Source organism: Sorghum bicolor, chromosome 4, assembly GCF_000003195.3.
Source record: "Sorghum bicolor cultivar BTx623 chromosome 4, Sorghum_bicolor_NCBIv3, whole genome shotgun sequence".
NCBI lineage: Eukaryota > Viridiplantae > Streptophyta > Magnoliopsida > Poales > Poaceae > Sorghum > Sorghum bicolor.
In genome coordinates this window covers 3480679-3499765 of record NC_012873.2, presented here as the reverse complement: position 1 = coordinate 3499765, position 19087 = coordinate 3480679, and the positions used below count along the sequence as shown (strand labels likewise).

The window sequence follows — 19087 nt, the reverse complement described above, 5'->3', positions numbered from 1 at the left end:
TGAGTTATGTTTGGTTTTACTAGTATTAGTATACTCTCCACCGGGCTAGCACTAGCGAAAGAACTAAAAAGAGCATGGAAGCTAGTCATGGGCCCACCAGACGGGGTCTCTGTCGTGTGGGTACTACACAAGCAGTATAGCAGCACTGGAGGTGGCGTCCCTGTCATCCTCTTGTGAAGACACCGCCATGCCAAGCCAAAGCCTCCCCGACCTGCACTGCTGCCCTTTCACCAATCACCCACCAACCCGCCGCCGGTGCGTCCCCTGCAGGCTCCTCCTCCTCTTCTTCCATGCAGGCTCGCACGCACACGTGGCACGCCCGCGTTGCCTTCCTACTCCCGCCGCCGACCGCCTGTCTCTTCGTCCCAGAAGGCCCCCTCCGCCACAGCCATGTGTGTATAAATTCGTCGCCCCCTGCCGCCGCATCCATCTCCATCCCTGGGCTGGAGGCTGCAGGAGAGCGCTTCGTTCCCGCTGTGCCGTGCTCGCTTCGTCTTCTCCATTCCACCGCCGCCGCCGCCGCCGCCGCCAAGAAAACAAGGCATGCTAAATCTGGCAGCGTACCATTATTATTAGGCAGCCATTACTCAGCACTCACTCACTGCTGTTAGAGAGGCGTTTCCAATTCCAATTCCATTTCCATTTCGCCGCGACGACCGGCCGGGAGGATCTCGATCGTCGGACATCGGAGAACGAAGCTAGTCCAGGCCGCCGCCGCCGCGCGCCGGCTGTTCTTGGAAACAGGCCGCCGCCCCGGCGTACGTCGTCGCGGCGAGAGTCTGCTCGGAGTTTCACGGTGGTTTCCATTTGATCGATTCGGACACGCATGATTGATTGATCGCCCGGCTGGTTGGTCTGTCGTTCGTCGCCGGCGTGCTTCTCGTGCAATGAGCGACGTCTCCGTCCGCTTTGTGGTGGCGGTGGCGGTGGCGGCGGTGGCCGCCATCTCGCTCGCCGCCGCGGTGTCCGCCGCGTCCGCCGCTCACGACTACGGCGACGCGCTGCACAAGAGCCTGCTCTACTTCGAGGCGCAGCGGTCGGGGCGTCTACCGTACAACCAGCGGGTGCGGTGGCGTGGCCACTCGGGGCTCACCGACGGGCTGGAGCAAGGCGTGGACCTGGTGGGCGGCTACTACGACGCCGGCGACCACGTGAAGTTCGGCCTGCCCATGGCGTTCACGGTGACGCTCCTCTCCTGGGGCATGCTCGAGTACGGCGGCGGCGTGGCGGACGCCGGGGAGCTGGCGCACGCGCTGCAGGCCATCAAGTGGGGCACCGACTACTTCGTCAAGGCGCACACGGCGCCCACCGAGCTGTGGGCGCAGGTGGGCGACGGCGACTCCGACCACTACTGCTGGCAGCGGCCCGAGGACATGACCACGTCGCGGCGGGCGTACAAGGTGGACGCGGAACACCCGGGCTCCGAGGTCGCCGCCGAGACCGCCGCCGCCATGGCCGCCGCGTCCGCCGTGTTCCGCGCCGCCGGCGACGCGCACTACGCGCACCTGCTGCTCCACCACGCGCAGCAGCTGTTCGACTTCGCCGACACCTACCGGGGACGCTACGACGACAGCGTCGACGTGGTCAAGAGCTACTACCCGTCCTCCAGCGGCTACCAGGACGAGCTGCTGTGGGCGGCGCTCTGGCTGCACCGCGTCACCGGCCGCCGTGACTACCTCCGCTACGCGCTCGACAACGCCGAGGCGTTCGGCGGCACCGGCTGGGCCGTCTCCGAGTTCAGCTGGGACATCAAGTACGCCGGCCTCCAGGTTCTCGCATCCCAGGTACGTTCAGACATTTGTGTACAAAAATGTGTGAAAAACACAATATATATATATATATATATATATATATATATATATATATGGAATTAATAATGCACAATTTAATCCTTTTTATTATCTGATGAAGGCGTCGTCATGCTGTCCTCTTGTTGTGTTGTGGTTGAAGCCTAACAAAATTTACCACCGTTGATTGGGGAGAGTGAAATGTTTGCTTCAAAAAACAGATTCTTTTTTGTTCTTTTTTTTTGGGGGAGAAAAAAAAATGTTTGGCATGCATGCATTGCACAAGGCAGCACAACGTGTGAACTAACCAAGTGTAGTAGGTGGTTAACATTCTCTTTTGGATGGCCCACGCTTGATGGGGAAAGATGTTTTAACTGGAAGCCTGCAATGCAAAGTGAGTAGCAGCAGTTCCATGTTCCAAGATAGCATCAAGGGCAAGCCTGTTTGGTGCAACCTTCCCTTTTGCTTAGGCTATCTTACAAGCATAGGCATATAGCTCTGCTCACCCATTGCTTTTGCTTGTGTTTGAATTTGGTGGGTGCACAACATCTCCACATCAAACAACAACTTCATCTTGTGGAGGAATGCATATTGTGTAGTAGTATATATGCGGATTTTAGTAATTTGCGAGGAAAGATACGTGTGCTGATTTGGCACATCCACATTTCCTTTGGGAGAAACAGAAACCATATAGCATCAACAGCCTATATAATATATATACACATGGACAAAATAATCTAGCTCATTAAGCAGAGAATCACTGTTCATAACCATGTGGATCACAGCACAGGAGCCCTCATCAATTGTTTATGATGAGCAAGCAGATCATATCTTCCCTCTACCTGTTCCCTTGTCCTCTGCCAACCATTTCTGTCATTTTTCTCTCATGTGTTCTTGGTAGCATGCATTATTCTCCAACAAAAGAAACAGACTCTTTTCCTAACCTTGGGAATTTATTTATAAGGTGTAGTAGAGTAGAGTAGACTGATGACATTTTTCTGAGGGATAGTGGACTGATGACATTATTATTGGGGGTCTTGTAGAAATGGACTGCATTCCTAATCCTGACACCACACTTTGACCACAGCTCCTTCCAATGCTTAGAATACAAGACAGACGTCTCTTACCAATGCAAACATTTCTTTATGCATCCACAAGCCTGCCTGTCTGTCCTCTATCTCATCATGCTTGGACTGTGATGTTGTGAAGCAAGCAAATCAACCAACTCTGAAGATTCTAGCCATCTTACTGTTGATGCACCTGGACAGAAGAGTCAGTGTCATTTTGAAATCTGTTAGTGAAAGCTTAACACATAAATAAATGATCTGACAGAGAGATAAAGAGATCAGGAGCATGAGACAGATCTTGACCATGAAGGCAGCACTAGAGCCAATTTTAAGGTAGAACAATGGAACATCCATCAACACATGGGTCATTCAACTAACAGTAGTTACATGTTTGGAAAAAGGTTGGAAGTTGTTGGATCACAACCAGAGACCTGACAAACGGAACCCTGAAAGAAGGATCATGTGGCTAGGATCCTAAATTTTCAAGTACTAGTTTTACCTTTCGGTTAACTTATTGTATACGAAGCCTACACAGCTAGTTTTGGATGACACTGAAATTTGGACCGTAACAAGACAGGGGGATGTGTCATATAGTACATCCTAATCCTACATGGCTGCTCAACAGGCAATTCTGCATTGAATAGCTTCAAGTCTCACTCCTGAAGTCAACAGTAGTATAGTGTTTGGCCAAATGTTTGACTAACAGGAGCTGATAATAATGGAGTATAACAATCTGATTTGACGTGTTTCAGTCAGAATAATGACAGTTGCTTGAAGCATAGTGCAGGTTTTTTGTTTTTTGTTTTTTTGGCTTTAATAAGAATATGAAAATACACTAGAACAAACACTGTGCTAATATCTCTTAATAAATCAAAATAATAAAGTCGAAGTTTCAGAGACATGCTGTTCTGTTCCTGGAAAGAAACAGCGTTTTTTTTTTCAAGTTTCAACAGCTGCTGATTTTGCTGTGCTTGCCTGTGAATCTTACAGCTGCTGGTGGAGGCGAAGGAGCAGCGGCTGCGGCTGAGCGCGGAGGAGGTGGCGGTGGTGGAGCAGCTGCGGTCCAAGGCGGAGTACTACGTGTGCTCGTGCATGAACCGGAACCCCGGCGGCGCGAAGCACAACGCCGGCCGCACCCCGGCGGGGCTGCTCTTCATCCGCCCCTGGAACAACCTCCAGTACGCCTCCGGCGCGGCCTTCCTCCTCACCGTCTACTCCGACGTCCTCTCCTCCCTCGACCAGCCCCTCCGCTGCGGCGGCTCTGGCGACGACGACGGCGAGCCCGCCGCCGCCGGCGACGCCGGCGAGGTGCTGGCGTTCGCCAAGTCCCAGGCCGACTACATCCTGGGCACGAACCCGATGCGCACCAGCTACCTGGTCGGGTACGGCGCGGCGTACCCGCGGCAGGTGCACCACCGCGCGGCGTCGAGCGCGTCGTACAGTCACGACCGGGACTTCATCGGCTGCCTGCAGGGGTTCGACTCGTGGTACAGCGCGCGGCGGGAGAACCCAAACGACCTCGTCGGCGCCGTCGTCGGCGGGCCCAACGGCGAGGACGTCTTCAACGACCAGCGCGGCGCGTACATGCAGACCGAGGCCTGCACGTACAACACGGCGCCCATGGTCGGGGTCTTCTCCAAGCTCATGCAGCTGGAGGGGCAGTCGCCGCGCCCGGCGCCGGCGCCGGCGGAGGATCTTTGATAGAAGACGTCGTTTTCCTTGAAAGATTTCAATGACAAATGGTGGGAAATAAACATTTCATTTCATTTAAAAAGAGTACAGGGAGATGTGATATTGATTTTAGGATGGATGTGTGTGTATACATGATGATTCTTTTTGTTAATTCCTACTAGAGACTACCGTAATTGTTTCATGTTTTTGCACATAACAAAGGAATCGAAAAGAAGGAATATAATTTTCAAGTGGACCATATATCAATTTCAAAAATGAACTCGGTCTATATTTGTTTGAACAAAGTTTTTTTTTTTGGTGACTGAATTAAATGCTACAGTAATAAAGGAGGCGTCATCAAGAAAAGAACCAGCAGGCCAAGCTCTAGGCTATAGGCCGGCCCCATGGAAGCCCGCGTGTCGGGGCAACGGCCCAATATTCCTGGGCCGGCCCACTAAGAGGGTGGAGGGCTCGAGGCCATGGTGTGTGCCGCGTAACCGTTGCGCTCTGCAGGAGTTCGACGGAATGCCCGCACCACCGCCGTCGCCGCTTTGCCTGGCCTTCGGCTGCGGCGCGCGCCTGAGGTGCTCGATGATGGAACGCGTCTCTGTGAGCCCCGTGGGGATCGGGCTAGGTGCGCCACCGGCACCTTCTCACCGGAGGCGATGCGGGTCGACGTTCGCCAGCTTGACGCCGCGCGCGTCGGGGGCGCTCGGTGAGGCGACTTCCTCGGCCGCCTACGCCCCCCTACGCGCGTGCCGGGGCCGCTGGGCCAGCGTGTGCCTTGCGCGGCGGCTCATTCGTGGGCTCCGCGCCGACATGCGCACTGAGGAGTGAGGGACCAGGACCGACTGAGGTCAAGGAGAGGAAAGCTGCCCCGTTCGGTTGCTGCCGGCCACTGGCTGTGCGTGTGGCGGCCGGCCTCGCCTCAGGCCTCAGCGTTGGCGTGACGTCGTCGGGGAGAATCGGATAGCGCGTGGCGTGCCGACATCAGGGTCTCCCAGGTCGCGCACTACCTTCGTCTTCGTCAGGCGCCAAGCTGCCCCGCATTACGGAAAGGTTTTCTCCTGCAGTACACAACTGGTAGGCTCCATGTCATTGTCAGTCAGGGTCTCCATTTCTTTCGCTGTCCAAGTAGTTGGTAAAGCATCTAGTGCGTAGAAGATTCGGGGCTTAGTATCGTGATAAACGATGAAATTGTTGCTTAATAGTCAAGTCAGAGATAACATACTGCTTTTCCTTGGTTTTATTTTATCTGTGTATGCGCATGCGCAAGATTTGTGTCAGGTCAATAGGCTGTTGAAGGATAGTGACTATTCACGGCAGCTCCACAAGATTACAAACACTGATTATTAAGAGGCACACTGAACCTACACCACTAGCTGCCCTCTGCACCAAATTTTCTTGAGTTGAAAGTGGATTAATTCTCTTTACTCCAGGTCTTGTTCCATTCCTGAGAAACACTGGGTTAATGCTTATTCTGAAATGCCTGACCCAAGCTCAGGGTCCACAATGTGAGCTGCGCCAGCTTTAGGTGCATTATTCTTTGCTGGTGATCATGAGAGACAAATTTTGACCATTGCCACAAGAGAGAGAGAGAGAGCAATTGTAAGTGTTGTAACAATTATGTAGTACTTGTCTCCTCACTGTTGCTGGGGCATAATCATGTAGCATGACAAGATCTTTTTTTAATTGGAAAATACCTGACTTAGTTCCTTGGACGTTGACTTTTGCGTCTACGTTTGCGGCTAAGGACAACCTAGTAAGGTATGCATGCATAGGAACCTGTCAGTGGCTTAGTCCCATGGATCGGCATATATAATCGCTGTCTGTCTCTCTCAGAAGGTCTCTCTTTATGTTCTGTGCTCACAAGGTTGGACAAGAAGCATGAAGCTGAGTGTTGCTGTTCTCTTATTCTCCATTTTGCAGTATACCAGTGGCCAGCCAGATAGCCGAGGTATGTTGCCCTGATTCTTCACCTTAAGTTCAGATGATAAATAGAAAAAATGCATGTAGAGCTCAACTCAACTGCTCATGTGTGCATTCCAATGGTATATGTATGCGTGCATGGTTGATAATTGGAATTCTCGATAGAAATCCATTTGTATAAAAGAGGAAAGTAGAACCATTTCTCAAAACCATATTCTTAGATCAATGTGTACAAGCAAGCTTCTGAAGCCAACTAGTTCCTCATGATTATTTATTTGCCATAGTCTTCTGACTTATATTTCTCTTTCAGGTTTCATAAGCATTGATTGTGGCATCCCGGAAAACTCTTCGTACCAAGATCTCACTTCAACCATAATATATGTCTCTGACCATGGTTTCATCAGCTCGGGAGAAAACAGCAACATCTCCTCAGATTACATCAGCCCATCACTAGCACAGCGCTATTATAATGTCCGCTTCTTTCTAGATGGCACGCGGAATTGCTATACCTTGAGATCCTTGGTTGCCGGAAACAAGTATTTTGTTCGTGCAGCCTTCTATTATGCAAACTATGATGGCCTGAACAAGCTTCCTGTTTTTGATCTATACATGGGGGCAACTTATTGGAATGAAGTTAAGTTCAGGGATGCAGGTTCAATTAATTGGATGGACATCATAGTTGTGGCTCCTGCTGATTACCTGCAAGTTTGTTTAGTGAACAAAGGGACAGGAACTCCGTTTATCTCTGGGCTGGATTTGAGGCCACTGAAGAGTACTCTTTACCCAGAGGCAAATGCTAGTCAATCCCTGGTGCTGATCAATGCCAATCGGTTTAACATGGGGCCCACAGACAAGTCTGTAGTTCGGTGAGTTTGATTTAGTTCTGCATGCATCAAATGTAACTGGCCAAGTCAGTCTAATCATCCATTGGTTGGTAAAGTAGGAATTTGATGACACAAATCTGAAAAAGAAAATAATTCTTTATTAATGATTGTGTCTGCTCCTTTTAGCCACTTTTGCATGGATTGTCTCAGAAGAATGATACTTTAAGATGACTAATTTTGCACCATCTTTAATACCTTTTATTGTTAACTGAATGAACTGTACTAAACAAGCATATTTCTTTGGCCCAAACAGGTACCCATTGGATCCCCATGATCGTATCTGGTTGACATATGGTGCCATCCCAACCTGGAACGAGGCATCTGCTACATCTGTTGTTCGGAATTACCTTACTGATCCCTATGATGTGCCATCTGCCGTCATGCAAAATGCTGCAACACCTTCCAATAGTTCAATAATTAATTTCTCATGGGGTCCATCTGATCAGTCTGTGAATATCAGCTCCAGATACTTCTTTGTTTTCTACTTTGCTGAGTTGCAGCGTGTAGCAAGCGATGAACTGCGACAGTTTGATATCATTGTCAATAACAGCACATGGAACAAAAAACCTTACACTCCACCATACCTATTTGCTGATTCATTTTCAGGTACGGTTCAGGGGCAAGCGCAGAATAACATCTCACTTGTTGCTACGAAAAACGCAACACTCCCACCAATTCTCAATGCCATGGAGATGTATTTGGTGAAACCGATAGATGAAATTGCAACCGACCCTGGAGATGGTATGAGTTTAAAATGTACATTAATGCATTTTGTAAGTTTTCTATAATTATAGCTGTATCGATGTTAGGTTTTCTTACAATTTGTAAAGCATGAAAAGTAGTACCACTTCCTTTTTTAAAGGGAAAAGTAGTAAAACTAATTTTGCTGCATTTGTTTTCTCGAACACATAGGAGAGCCTACGTATCATTGTTTTCAAAAAACAGAGCCTACGTATCATTGCATTAATAGAGGAAGAGAGTTACAACTTACAACACACACAAATCATTGCATTTGTGTTATATCATATTTTAGATGTATTTCTATCTTGGTAACAGCTTGTGTATCCATATACCTACTTTTCTTGTTTTTTGCCATACCAGCTAGAGCCATGATTGCAATCCAGGAAGCTTTTGGTGTGAGCAAAAACTGGATGGGTGACCCATGTGCTCCAAAAGCTTTTGCATGGGAAGGATTGGACTGTACTGATCCTTCAACTGGTATTCCAAGAATAACAGCATTGTATGTTTCAGACATATCTGAAATAAAGAAATAAAAAATGATTCGTTATAGCATTGTAAGTTTCAATTTAAACTCTCAAGCTGGACATAGCAAGAGCAGAAACTAACTGTTCTGCATTCCTTTTTTTTCTTTTTTTTTGGCAGAAACTTGTCTTCAAGTGGTTTGGCCGGTCCCATCACTACCTATTTTGGAGATCTGAAAGCACTCCAGTACCTGTAGGATTTTTTCCACAATATCTTACTTTTGACTTGCTCTGGCATGTTTCTTTTGGTACTACTAGACTAGCAAGTTCCAAATTAACTCTATCTGGTTCATTTCCTCCCCTCTGCTTGTTTACTTGTATGTTTATCTATTTTCTCTTCTTGTATGTCTAGTGATTTCTGCACTGTTTACTATAGTATAACTAAATAACACGCACCTTGCAGTACATTTATTGAACTTCATGTGAAATATATGTTCTCTTTCATATATGTCTCCTTGTGTTCTTTTTTCTTATGTCTCCACCGCCCTCTAAAAAATTACATTTTGAAAGAAAACTCATGATGTGAAATATATGTTTCCGGAGAGGATGCAAAGCCTGTTTGCAATTATTACTAGTCTTTTCCTGAATTCAGACATGAAACTAAGCTGATAAATAGTACCACTGAAACATTTTATTCCACCATACCTTAAAGCTATTTCTTACAAGAACTGTTACCTATCCCAGGGATTTGTCACACAATAACTTGTCTGGCTCCATTCCAAATTATCTTGGGCAGCTTCCATTTCTAGTGTTTCTGTAAGTCTTACTAATATCTGCTCGAGTTTTGGAATCTTCATAGAACAAACTTTTCATATGCCATCAATTTTCTTTATAGGGATCTCTCCAGCAATGATCTTCGTGGACCAATTCCTTACATTCTTCTTCAAAAATCCCACAATGGGACTCTATCACTAAGGTATGTTTTATACTGGTATGTTACCAAACTATAGAGCAACCCTGTTTCAAATCAAATTGTTTTATTCAAAGAATTTATAAAACGTACTTGGAGGATGCAGTTATACTATTTCAAATGTTGATCTAGTGTCGTAGCATCTGTTTGAAATATATCCTTTTATTTGGACTTTTCTTGTTCCCAAGTACCTTGTGAGTCCATTTAATACAGAAGCAGCACTTATCCCATTACTAGGTACTAATTTATTAATAGTTGTCAGTATCATTAGGACAATATCATAATGTCGGTAATAAACAAAATACTGCATTTGTGTTTGGAATTTCATTCATAATAGAAGGCATTAAGAATTTTAGTTCTTTAATGTAACATTGTTTTGGGTAAAAAGCATTTCTGAGAACAGTGACAGTGCTTCTATCTTTTCCTTGTCAATTTTTAGATCTGAATGAGGACTAAAGATATAGAACACCCCCCTTTATTGGGGTTATCTTGGAAGCATATCCTTAATGTGAATCATTCCGTGCATTTTTTACGCTTCCAGGCTTGGTAACAATTCAAATTTATTTGGGAACGGCACTAACTATGGATCAGGTCCAAAGAAAATGAATGGGGCACTTCTCTCTGTAATAATCATTCCAATAGTTGCTGCCATTGCCTTATTTGTTATCTTCACTGTTCTGCTGCTCCAAACACTCAAGGAAAAAGGTAATACCACATGGAGAAAATCATTTTTTTGGCGCCACACACTGTTGTATTTCTTGTCTTTTAATACCCTTTTTCATATGATGCAGCTAGGAGAAGGGCTGCTGATCCTAAAGATGAAACAGCATTACTTGAGAACCGAGAATTCTCTTACAGAGAACTGAAGCATATTACAAATAACTTTAGCCTAGAGATTGGCAAAGGTGGGTTTGGAGCTGTCTTCCTTGGTTACTTGGAGAATGGAAACCCAGTCGCTGTAAAAATACGGTCAGAGTCATCTTCACAAGGGGGCAAAGAGTTTCTGGCTGAGGTAAATGGGAATGAACTTAAAAGAAGTAGATGTGCCACGTTTCCACTCATGCTCCCTCCTATGAGATATGATAATGACATAATGCAGTAAAGTTTCCTTGTATTGGCCTTTTCGCCCCCTTTGTGTAACCATCCGTTTCATCATTCTGATGAACAGTAGATTGAAGTATTTTATGTTTTTGTAGATGGAATTACAATTAGTAATCATTCTTAATATGTTCTTTTTCCTTCCTGAACAACAATTCTCTGAACTACACTGCAGGCTCAACATTTGACAAGGATACACCACAAGAACTTGGTATCATTGATTGGTTATTGTAAGGACAAAAATCATTTTGCCCTTGTCTACGAGTACATGCGTGAAGGGAACCTGCAGGATCATCTGAGAGGTTGTTCATCCTGGCTACTCAAATATAGAATGCTAACATAAGATAATCCTGGTTTTAGGTGTCCTAAATTAGAAATCAACTGTGCTATATCTTGGCATTCAAATTACAGAGGAATGCTACATTTCTCAAAGGAGCAATTTGCAGATCCTACAATAGCTGTGATTATGGTTACTCACTGCATAGATAGATGCACATTGATTTTAGAGTGTATGAAGTACATGAATTTCTCCAACATGTGCTTTGAATTTATACTGACCGTGTATGATTTCTTTTTTTTTCCCATTCGGTGTTCAATTTCGGTTGATGTGTCTAGACACTTCTACTCACAAACCACTCACTTGGGAGCAACGCCTTCAAATCGCCCTTGATGCTGCTCAAGGTATGAATGAACTGTCTCATTTCTGAGATTACCGTTATATATGTACACTAATGCAAAATATATAAAAAACTTTCACTTTATCGCAGGTCTGGAGTACCTGCATGTTGCATGTAAACCAGCACTGATTCACAGAGATGTGAAGAGTAGGAACATCCTCTTGACCACCGACCTTGGGGCTAAGATTGCTGATTTTGGTCTGACCAAGGCTTTCAGTGACTCAGAAACACATATCACCACTGAACCAGCTGGTACAATGGGCTACTTAGATCCTGAGTAAGTCCCGAACAGCTTCTCTCCTAGTATATCACAATCCACTTCCAGTTTCAAGCAAAATGTCCCTTTTCATCAGCACTACCTAGAGTAGCATTCTGTTATGGAAATGAGTTATCATAACCTATCTACCAGTCTACCAAGTACTAGTGTACTCTACCTTTGCACACAGGTATTACCGCAGTTACCGGATCAGCGAGAAGAGTGACGTTTTCAGCTTTGGTGTCGTTCTCCTGGAGCTCATGACAGGCCATTCCCCGATTGTCCCCATAAACGACAGCGTGAGCATCCACATTGGCGAGTGGGTGCAGCAATACCTCGACCAAGGCAGCATCGATAGCATCATAGATTCAAGCATGGGGTGCGACTACGACATCAACTCCGTCTGGAAAGTGGCCGACCTGGCGCTGCACTGCAAGCAAGAAGTCTCCAGGGAACGACCTACGATGACAGATGTGGTGGCACAGATCAAGGAGAGTATGGAGCTTGAGGCCCGCCGCCACGATCTCCAGGGAACGACCTACCATGACAAATGTGGTGATGGTCTGAGCTATGCCGGCGAGAGGAACGCGTTTGAGGTAGAAGGAAGCGTTGGGGAGATATCAGAGGCCTCTCCTGGGCCGGCAATGAGATAGATTCTTATCTTTTGCTGAAGTGCTAGATATTGAGCAGGTTACAGAGGCAATGAGATAAGTAGGTTTAGAATTTGCTGGTACAGAATGTTCCCTAGTACTAGAAAGATATTATAGAGAAAAATCGTTGATGCAAGATTAAAACCATTTGGAAGGCGTGCATGTTAAAAAAATTCTCAATTATTTATAGGTGATCTGCTTGTTATGGTAATAATTGGCAAACAAGCAATGATCAAGCATATACATAATGTCAGACCCTTGAGGCCTTGACTAAGCTGCTACTGCTAGTAAAAGATACTACTACATTCCTTGCACGTAACTGTAGGGGCGTTCGCTACCGGTGGGGTTCTAGAATTAAAATGATAAAAAAAAAATCAGATCTGACTCAAATGGGTGAATCTAAAAAATTTCTATAATTTTGGATCGTTGTTCAGATGTAGCTAATATTTGGCTGAATTTTAGCCAAAAATTTGATCAAGAGGAATTATTTATAGCTCAATTTTTCTATACTAAAGGAAGAACTTGTATATACTGAAGGAAGAACATGTAGGTTCGTTTGAGCTCTACATCACTTTTTTTGACTACAAGTTTGAACTTCACCGAAAAATTTCTGGTATGATGTTGTTTGTTTCACGCCGACTCACTGGAATGGGTGGATTTTGCCGAAATATTTCGGGTCGAATCCCAGACTCTCCATCAATCCGATCTTGGCCTTCTTCCCTTCCCGCGGACTCTGGGCAGCCTCGCAATAACAATCCGCGGCCCGCGCGGGTCGGACGGAGCTATCGCGTCGCACTCCTCCAAGTGGGACGACGACGTTCACGAGCCGCACGTACTAATACCCGCTGCGCGCGCGAGCGCAGGCAGCCAAGCTAGCCACACCACCACCACCACCTCCACCACCATCGCCGCCGCCGAGCAGGCGCCGGGCATTCTTCGGTTCTTCACCGCCACAGCGCACCGAACACGAAATTAAGCAGCGAACACGAAGATGCTCCCCCGGGCGGCGGGGAACGACGAGACGACGAGAGAGGGAGGAGAGACGATGGGGCTGGAGTCGCTGGACCTCCTGGGACTTGGCTTGCTGCCGCCGCCGCCGCCGACGATGGGCCACGTACGGAGGTGGTTCATCGGCGCAGCAGCAGCGGCCGTATGAGAAGACGGGCAGCTACGACGACGAGCCCCTAACTGCCACCGAGACGACCCCTTTGACGTTGACGACGACGGTGCGGCGCCGGCCGCCCGTGGACGTGGACGACGGCGTCCCTGCACCTCCGGCGAGCATGCCGCCGATATTGCAGCAGCCCGCGTGGGCGCCACCAGCTCAGGCGTCGTCGTCGTCGTCCCCGAAGGTCTGTACGTGTTCCAGGCCCTGGCCTCCCTCCAGGAATGAAGTTGAGTGACACCCATCGTGCTTATCTGACAAATCGTAACGAGCCTCTCTCAGCTCGGTTCTTTCAGGGGGGTCTGCTTTCAGGTTCCGTCGCCGACGCCTACCAGTGATCAGCTGCTGGCCGCCGCCGCCGGCCAGCAGGGCAGGGCGCACGCCGTGGCCACGCGTGCGCCGCCGCTGATGCAACGTGCTCCCTGCCCCTGCCCTTGCCCCGCCGTAGGCGGATTGTTTCTTGGCAGCACCAGCTGCAGGCCGCCGCCGGTTGCCGCAGGACGACTCATCTTTGAGGGCTCCGGCTCCGGCTCCGGCTCCGGCTCCGCGGCAGCAGCACGGACACGGAGCAGTCATGACGATTCCACCGCGCCAATGACGATAATCTACGCGGGCTCTGTGCGTGCATACGGCGGTGTTACCTTGGAACAGGTAAGAATATCCACGCCTACTCTCATCATATATATATACTGTGTGCCGTGCCGATATATAAGCTGCGAGTGCATGCAAGAATACTGAACAAATCAGGGATGTATATATATGCCATACATGCAGGCCGAGAAGATCCTGGCTATGGTAGCAAAGGAGGCTCGTGCTGCAGGAATCCTGGCAGAGCCGCATCAGTTAGAACTAGTTGCTGCACCCACACCCACAGCCACAGGTGATGATGATGCGGCGCTGATGACAATGCATTACTGGAGATTGGCTCATCATCATGTCAACGATAGTAAGGACTCCCTCCCTCCTCCATCCTGAAAATTGCATTGCATCGCAGTGATATATATATATATATATATATATATATATATATATATATATATATATATATATATATATATATATATATATGGATAATGTGCATCTTAATTAGTTGTGGCTTGCATTATATTGCTTTATTAGGTCTTAAGAGGACGGCATCGCTCGCCCGCTTCCTGGATAAACGCAAGAAGCAAAGGCATGAGCAAACTCATGCCATTATTTTTTTCAGTCGTCGTCTATCTATGCCATGCCATACCATCATACCTTTATTATCAACAAGTACTCCCAACAATGCAAGCAAGCACATCATCATATATATCTTCATTCGCAAGAGCTATGCATGGCTTGGGGGTGGTGTCGCTCTTCGATCATCTCTAGCGCAAACGTACTCCTAATCTCGATCAGAGGGGCGGTATGGTATGGGCACTGGGCAGAGCCTACCTATATATCCCGATGAACGAGATGATCGGACTGCGCTTTGTAGCGTACGTGCTGAATCTATCTGACTCTAGTGTTGTTCCTTGTTCTTGTTGCGCTCCTTGATTTGCTTGTTGCAGGGCCGAGATCAGTAGTGCAGCAGCGACGACGACGACGATGCTGCATCATCATCACCCTCGCAGAGACGACGACAGAGATCAGGAATGGTTCTTCCCTGCTGCACAAATAATGGACGACGCCACGGTTTCGGCAAGAACCAGCGCCTCGCTTGGCGGCATGGATCGGCGGCCAGGGGCCTCCCAAGATCATCCCAAGAGAATGAAAACAAGTCATGGTGAAGAAGATCAGGCAACCGTGAGCACTGAGCTGAGGATCTAGCTGATGGGGCACAGCGCTAGCATCGTCCCATCCAGCTGTTTGTTCAAAGCCGCTTCTCTGAGTGGGGACAATCCAGGCCAAATCATGGATTTACTTGCTATGGCGGCCGGGTTGATCAGCATGCACTGGATTCAAAGCTTCTCATCTGACTCTAGTCTTTTATTTATTTTGACTTCATTTCGTTTCCTGGCCACATTCTTGCTTTCGTTGTTTTTTTGTTTCTTTTCTTTTGAGCCGCACATTCTTGGGTTCATGGATTCAGGCATCAGAACCCATTTCCAGTTTATCCAATCGATAAAAAAAAACTTGGGGACCGTCAGTTCCCTAATATTTTGTACTATAAGATGATCAGCTAACCTTTGTCTGCTAACAGTAACTATTAATTGGTAATTGCACATATTCTCCGCAGGCACAGTTTTTGGGGGCTCGATCATGCTAGAAAGAACGTAGGTAGTAATTTTTATTTTTTCAGACTTGCATTTATTTGTTCATGCTAGAGAATGTAGTGATTTTATTTTTACACTTTGCGTGTGTTTGGTGCTAGTAAATTCTAGAACTGGTGTTGTACCTGCAGCTCACTGTAACTACTAACTGCACATCTTTTCGGTAAATGTAACAAAGTTTTTGGGCCCTTGAGAGAAAGGATGTAAATTTCTAGGCCTACATGTGTCGTCAGTTCTATAACCGGTGCTATACCTGCTCACTGTAACTGCAATAAATTGAGCATCTTCTCCATAATGTAATACTTATCGGCTACCTTATTAAGCCTCCAAGTCAAGGTTTTGGTAACAATCTTATAGACTACATTAAGAAGGCAAATATGCCTAAATTGTTTTATGTTGTTAGCCCCTTTGACTTTGGGAATGAGGTTCAGAATACCATAGTTATTAAGCCTAAAGAGGTCCAAATGACCAGTTCTTAATTGCAGCATTTCCAGCAAGATATCCTTGATTTCGTTCCAGAACTCCATGAAAGAAGACTGAAGAGAACCCTCTTGCTGAATCCAAGATTTCTCAAATCTAAATATTTGAGACCTGACACTTCTGACTGGACAGGCCTCCACCAGCAATGGATTATGATCTGAATCAATCCTGGTAAATAGAATGTGCTGATTCCAAGGTTCTATCTTCTGCTGAAGTGCTAAATGTTACAGGGTTACAATTACACAGGCAATGAGACAGGTTAAGAAATTTGCTGGTACAAAATGTTCCCTAGAAATATATTTATAGAAAAAATTCGTTGTTGATGCAAGATAAAAACCATTTGGATGGGATGTCAGGGAAACAATTCATTGTAAAAGGGGTGTGAGACAAGGTGAACTCATTAACTTGCCCATTCCTCTGAATTCCTCGGCTGATTTTCCTATCATCCAGTACGCTGATGACACTTTGATCATTCTTGAGGGAGATGCTACTCAACTTTTCTTCTTGAAAGCTGTCCTTCATTCCTTCACTAAGTCTACTAGTTTGAAGGTCAATTACTCTAAATCTGTTATGATCCCATCAACTTATCAGATGAAAAATTCAATCATTTGGCCAATACCTTTGGCTGCTCTCCCTTTCACTTACCTTGGACTACCCCTCGATTTGACTAAGCCCAATTTAGAAGATTTCCTCCCACTGATCAATAAGTGTGAAAGAAGGTTGGCTTGTTTCCCCAATTTCCTCTCCTAAGCCGGAAAACTTGAACTCGTCAATGTTGTTCTCACTGCCTTGCCCACTTTTCATCTTGAGTACTCTTGCTCTTCCCAAGGGAGTTATCAAATAGATCGATAAATATAGAAAGCATTGTCTATGGCGAGGATGTGACCTAAAATCCAAAAAACCTCCCAAGGCTGCATGTGAATTGGTTTGCAAGCCAAAGGACCAGGGTGGTCTTGGAGTCCATGACCTTAAAAAACAAAATGAAACACTTCTTATGAAAAATTGGGATAAATTTCTCAACAGAAAAGACATCCCGTGGGTGGAACTAATATGGGAAAAACATTACAATAACAATAACGGGAACTTTTCAGGACATACCAAAAAAGGATCCTTTTGGCGAGACACTTAGATCACAGAGCCTTTCAAATTGCAGTATCCAGAACTATACTCCTTCGCCAAGAAAAAAAATGATCTCAATACAGGGCATGCTAAGTCAACATTCATTGTCAAATCAGTTCTACTTGCCACTCTCAGGCCTTGTTTAGATCCAAAAATTTTTTGGATTTTGACACTGTAGCACTTTCATTTTTATTTGACAAACATTATCTAATTATGGAGTAACTAGGCTTGAAAGATTTGTATCGTGATTTACAGTTGTGTAATTAGTTATCTTTTTTATCTATATTTAATGTTTCATGCATGTGCCGCAAGATTCGATGTGACGGGGAATCTTGTAAAGTTTTAGGTTTTTGGGTGCATCTAAACAAGGCCTCAACTGAAGCAATTGATTACAGATTCAATCTCTGAAAGATCACTTTTCTCTGACAAATCAAAATGACTCTTGGCATACAATATAGGGGGACTTTTCAACTTCAAAGGTCTACAGATACCTGATGGGGCAGTCACAAGTGCACCAGATCTTCAAATGGCTCTGGAAATGCTTCTGTCAGCCTAAACACAAAGTTTTCTTCTGGCTACTCCTAAATGACAGGTTGAGCACAAGAAACATTTTAAAAGGAAAAATATGCCACTGCAGTCTTACAACTGTGTCATGTGCACTCTTATGGTAGAAGAAACCTCTGAACATCTATTCCTACAATGCTCCTTTGCCAAGGATTGTTGGAACTTGCTGAGAATATGTCTCTAGAACAATTTGAATATCCCTGAAGATTGCAAGGTAATCAAAGATTTTTTATGATTTCAACAATACTAATGAGCTGGGCAATTTGGACAGTGAGAAATGACTTCATCTTCAATAATATTCAACCTCAAGTCCAGAGAGCAAAAGAAATTTTCTTGAAGGAAATCAATTTGCTAACCTTGAGAGCCAAAGCAAAAGACTCTTTAATTTTTGACTTATGGATCCAAAATCTGTTATAATTTTGTTGTTTAATTTTATTTTCTTCCTCTCTTTTTTTCTTAAGCCCCTGGTCTGTCCTGTTCTATTTTTACTTTTTTAATAAATTTCCGTAGGAGCCACGGCCCCTCCAGTATTCTCAAAAAGAAACAAAACCATTTGGAAGGGGTGCATGTAAAATATTCCCAATTAATTTATAGGTGATCTGCTTGTTATGGTCATTGGCAAACAAGCAATAATCAGGCATTCATAATGTCAAACCCTTGACTGTATACGCTGCTAGTAGTAGATACTACTACATTCCTTGCACGTAACTGTTGAATTTTTATATGTAATTGAAGGAATTGCTTCTGCAACTGGTACGGATTAGGACGTACTGGACCATGCAAGGTATATATAATGTATCTACGTGGTGAATTAGGGTCATTATTAATTTATATAGAAACAAGTTGACTTTGTTACTTTTTCTGAGAACCTGGAAACTAGACGACCGTTCTTGGCTAGAAGAGGGAGAGACAAGACAGGATACAAAATATAACACACTTGATATATACTTTCTCTGTTTTAAATTATATAAGTTATTTGGTTTTTGTAAGATATTTTGAAACAGAGAAAAGTACCGTACGTGTACGCTTTCGAAGAAAATATTCATCTTAGGCCTTGTTTAGTTCCGAAAAGTGAAAAGTTTTCGGTACTGTAGCACTTTCGTTTATTTGTGACAAATATTATTTAATCATGGACTAACTAGGATCAAAAAATTCGTCTCGTGATTTACATACTCCCTCTGTACCTGTTATTTTTGACGTCCTGGGCTGGTGAGAGGAATCCGCAAAGCTTGACGTTACCCAGCATCATACTCCAATACGGACGCAATTGCCCCTGCATGCGCCTCGCCGCCCGCATGTGACTGCTCGGCTTCACCATAATTATTTGCGCT

General features: G+C 45.6%; 3 protein-coding genes across 5 annotated transcripts; all 3 read left to right on the top strand.

The window, feature by feature from the left end:
• On the top strand, nt 220-4784 carry LOC8069975 (endoglucanase 5). Its single transcript, XM_002453261.2, has 2 exons — nt 220-1784; nt 3845-4784. Exons 1-2 carry the CDS (start codon nt 888-890, stop codon nt 4553-4555), a joined length of 1608 nt encoding a protein of 535 aa, XP_002453306.1. The 5' UTR covers nt 220-887; the 3' UTR covers nt 4556-4784.
• On the top strand, nt 4908-12385 carry LOC8074645 (probable LRR receptor-like serine/threonine-protein kinase At1g05700). 3 transcript variants are annotated; one of them, XM_021459299.1, is made up of 14 exons: nt 4908-5608; nt 6399-6482; nt 6765-7320; nt 7592-8079; nt 8440-8578; nt 8722-8793; nt 9285-9356; nt 9436-9516; nt 10052-10215; nt 10302-10522; nt 10784-10910; nt 11224-11289; nt 11376-11562; nt 11732-12385. In XM_021459299.1, the coding sequence occupies exons 2-14, from the start codon at nt 6413-6415 to the stop codon at nt 12192-12194; spliced, it is 2706 nt and encodes a 901-aa protein (XP_021314974.1). In that variant the 5' UTR covers nt 4908-5608; nt 6399-6412; the 3' UTR covers nt 12195-12385. The 3 variants fall into 3 exon arrangements, with proteins under 3 accessions (XP_021314974.1, XP_021314973.1, XP_021314972.1); XM_021459298.1 differs by having other exon boundaries at nt 4908-6292; XM_021459297.1 differs by having other exon boundaries at nt 4908-6292; nt 6368-6482.
• Nucleotides 13037-15876, top strand: LOC110434685. The gene is made up of 4 exons (XM_021459300.1): nt 13037-13543; nt 13639-14007; nt 14131-14302; nt 14892-15876. Exons 1-4 carry the CDS (start codon nt 13475-13477, stop codon nt 14999-15001), a joined length of 720 nt encoding a protein of 239 aa, XP_021314975.1. The 5' UTR covers nt 13037-13474; the 3' UTR covers nt 15002-15876.

What these genes read in the sequence shown, in the direction of transcription:
- LOC8069975 (XM_002453261.2), top strand. Translation starts at nt 888, where the DNA reads ATGAGCGACGTCTCCGTCCGCTTTGTGGTGGCGGTGGCGGTGGCGGCG. An exon ending in TCCAGGTTCTCGCATCCCAG is followed by an intron (nt 1,785 to 3,844) that starts GTACGTTCAGAC and finishes TGAATCTTACAG; the next exon opens with CTGCTGGTGGAGGCGAAGGA.
- LOC8074645 (XM_021459299.1), top strand. Translation starts at nt 6,413, where the DNA reads ATGAAGCTGAGTGTTGCTGTTCTCTTATTCTCCATTTTGCAGTATACC. An exon ending in TGCAACCGACCCTGGAGATG is followed by an intron (nt 8,080 to 8,439) that starts GTATGAGTTTAA and finishes TTGCCATACCAG; the next exon opens with CTAGAGCCATGATTGCAATC. An exon ending in CGCCCTTGATGCTGCTCAAG is followed by an intron (nt 11,290 to 11,375) that starts GTATGAATGAAC and finishes ACTTTATCGCAG; the next exon opens with GTCTGGAGTACCTGCATGTT.
- LOC110434685 (XM_021459300.1), top strand. Translation starts at nt 13,475, where the DNA reads ATGCCGCCGATATTGCAGCAGCCCGCGTGGGCGCCACCAGCTCAGGCG. An exon ending in GCGGTGTTACCTTGGAACAG is followed by an intron (nt 14,008 to 14,130) that starts GTAAGAATATCC and finishes CCATACATGCAG; the next exon opens with GCCGAGAAGATCCTGGCTAT. An exon ending in TCATCATCATGTCAACGATA is followed by an intron (nt 14,303 to 14,891) that starts GTAAGGACTCCC and finishes TGCTTGTTGCAG; the next exon opens with GGCCGAGATCAGTAGTGCAG.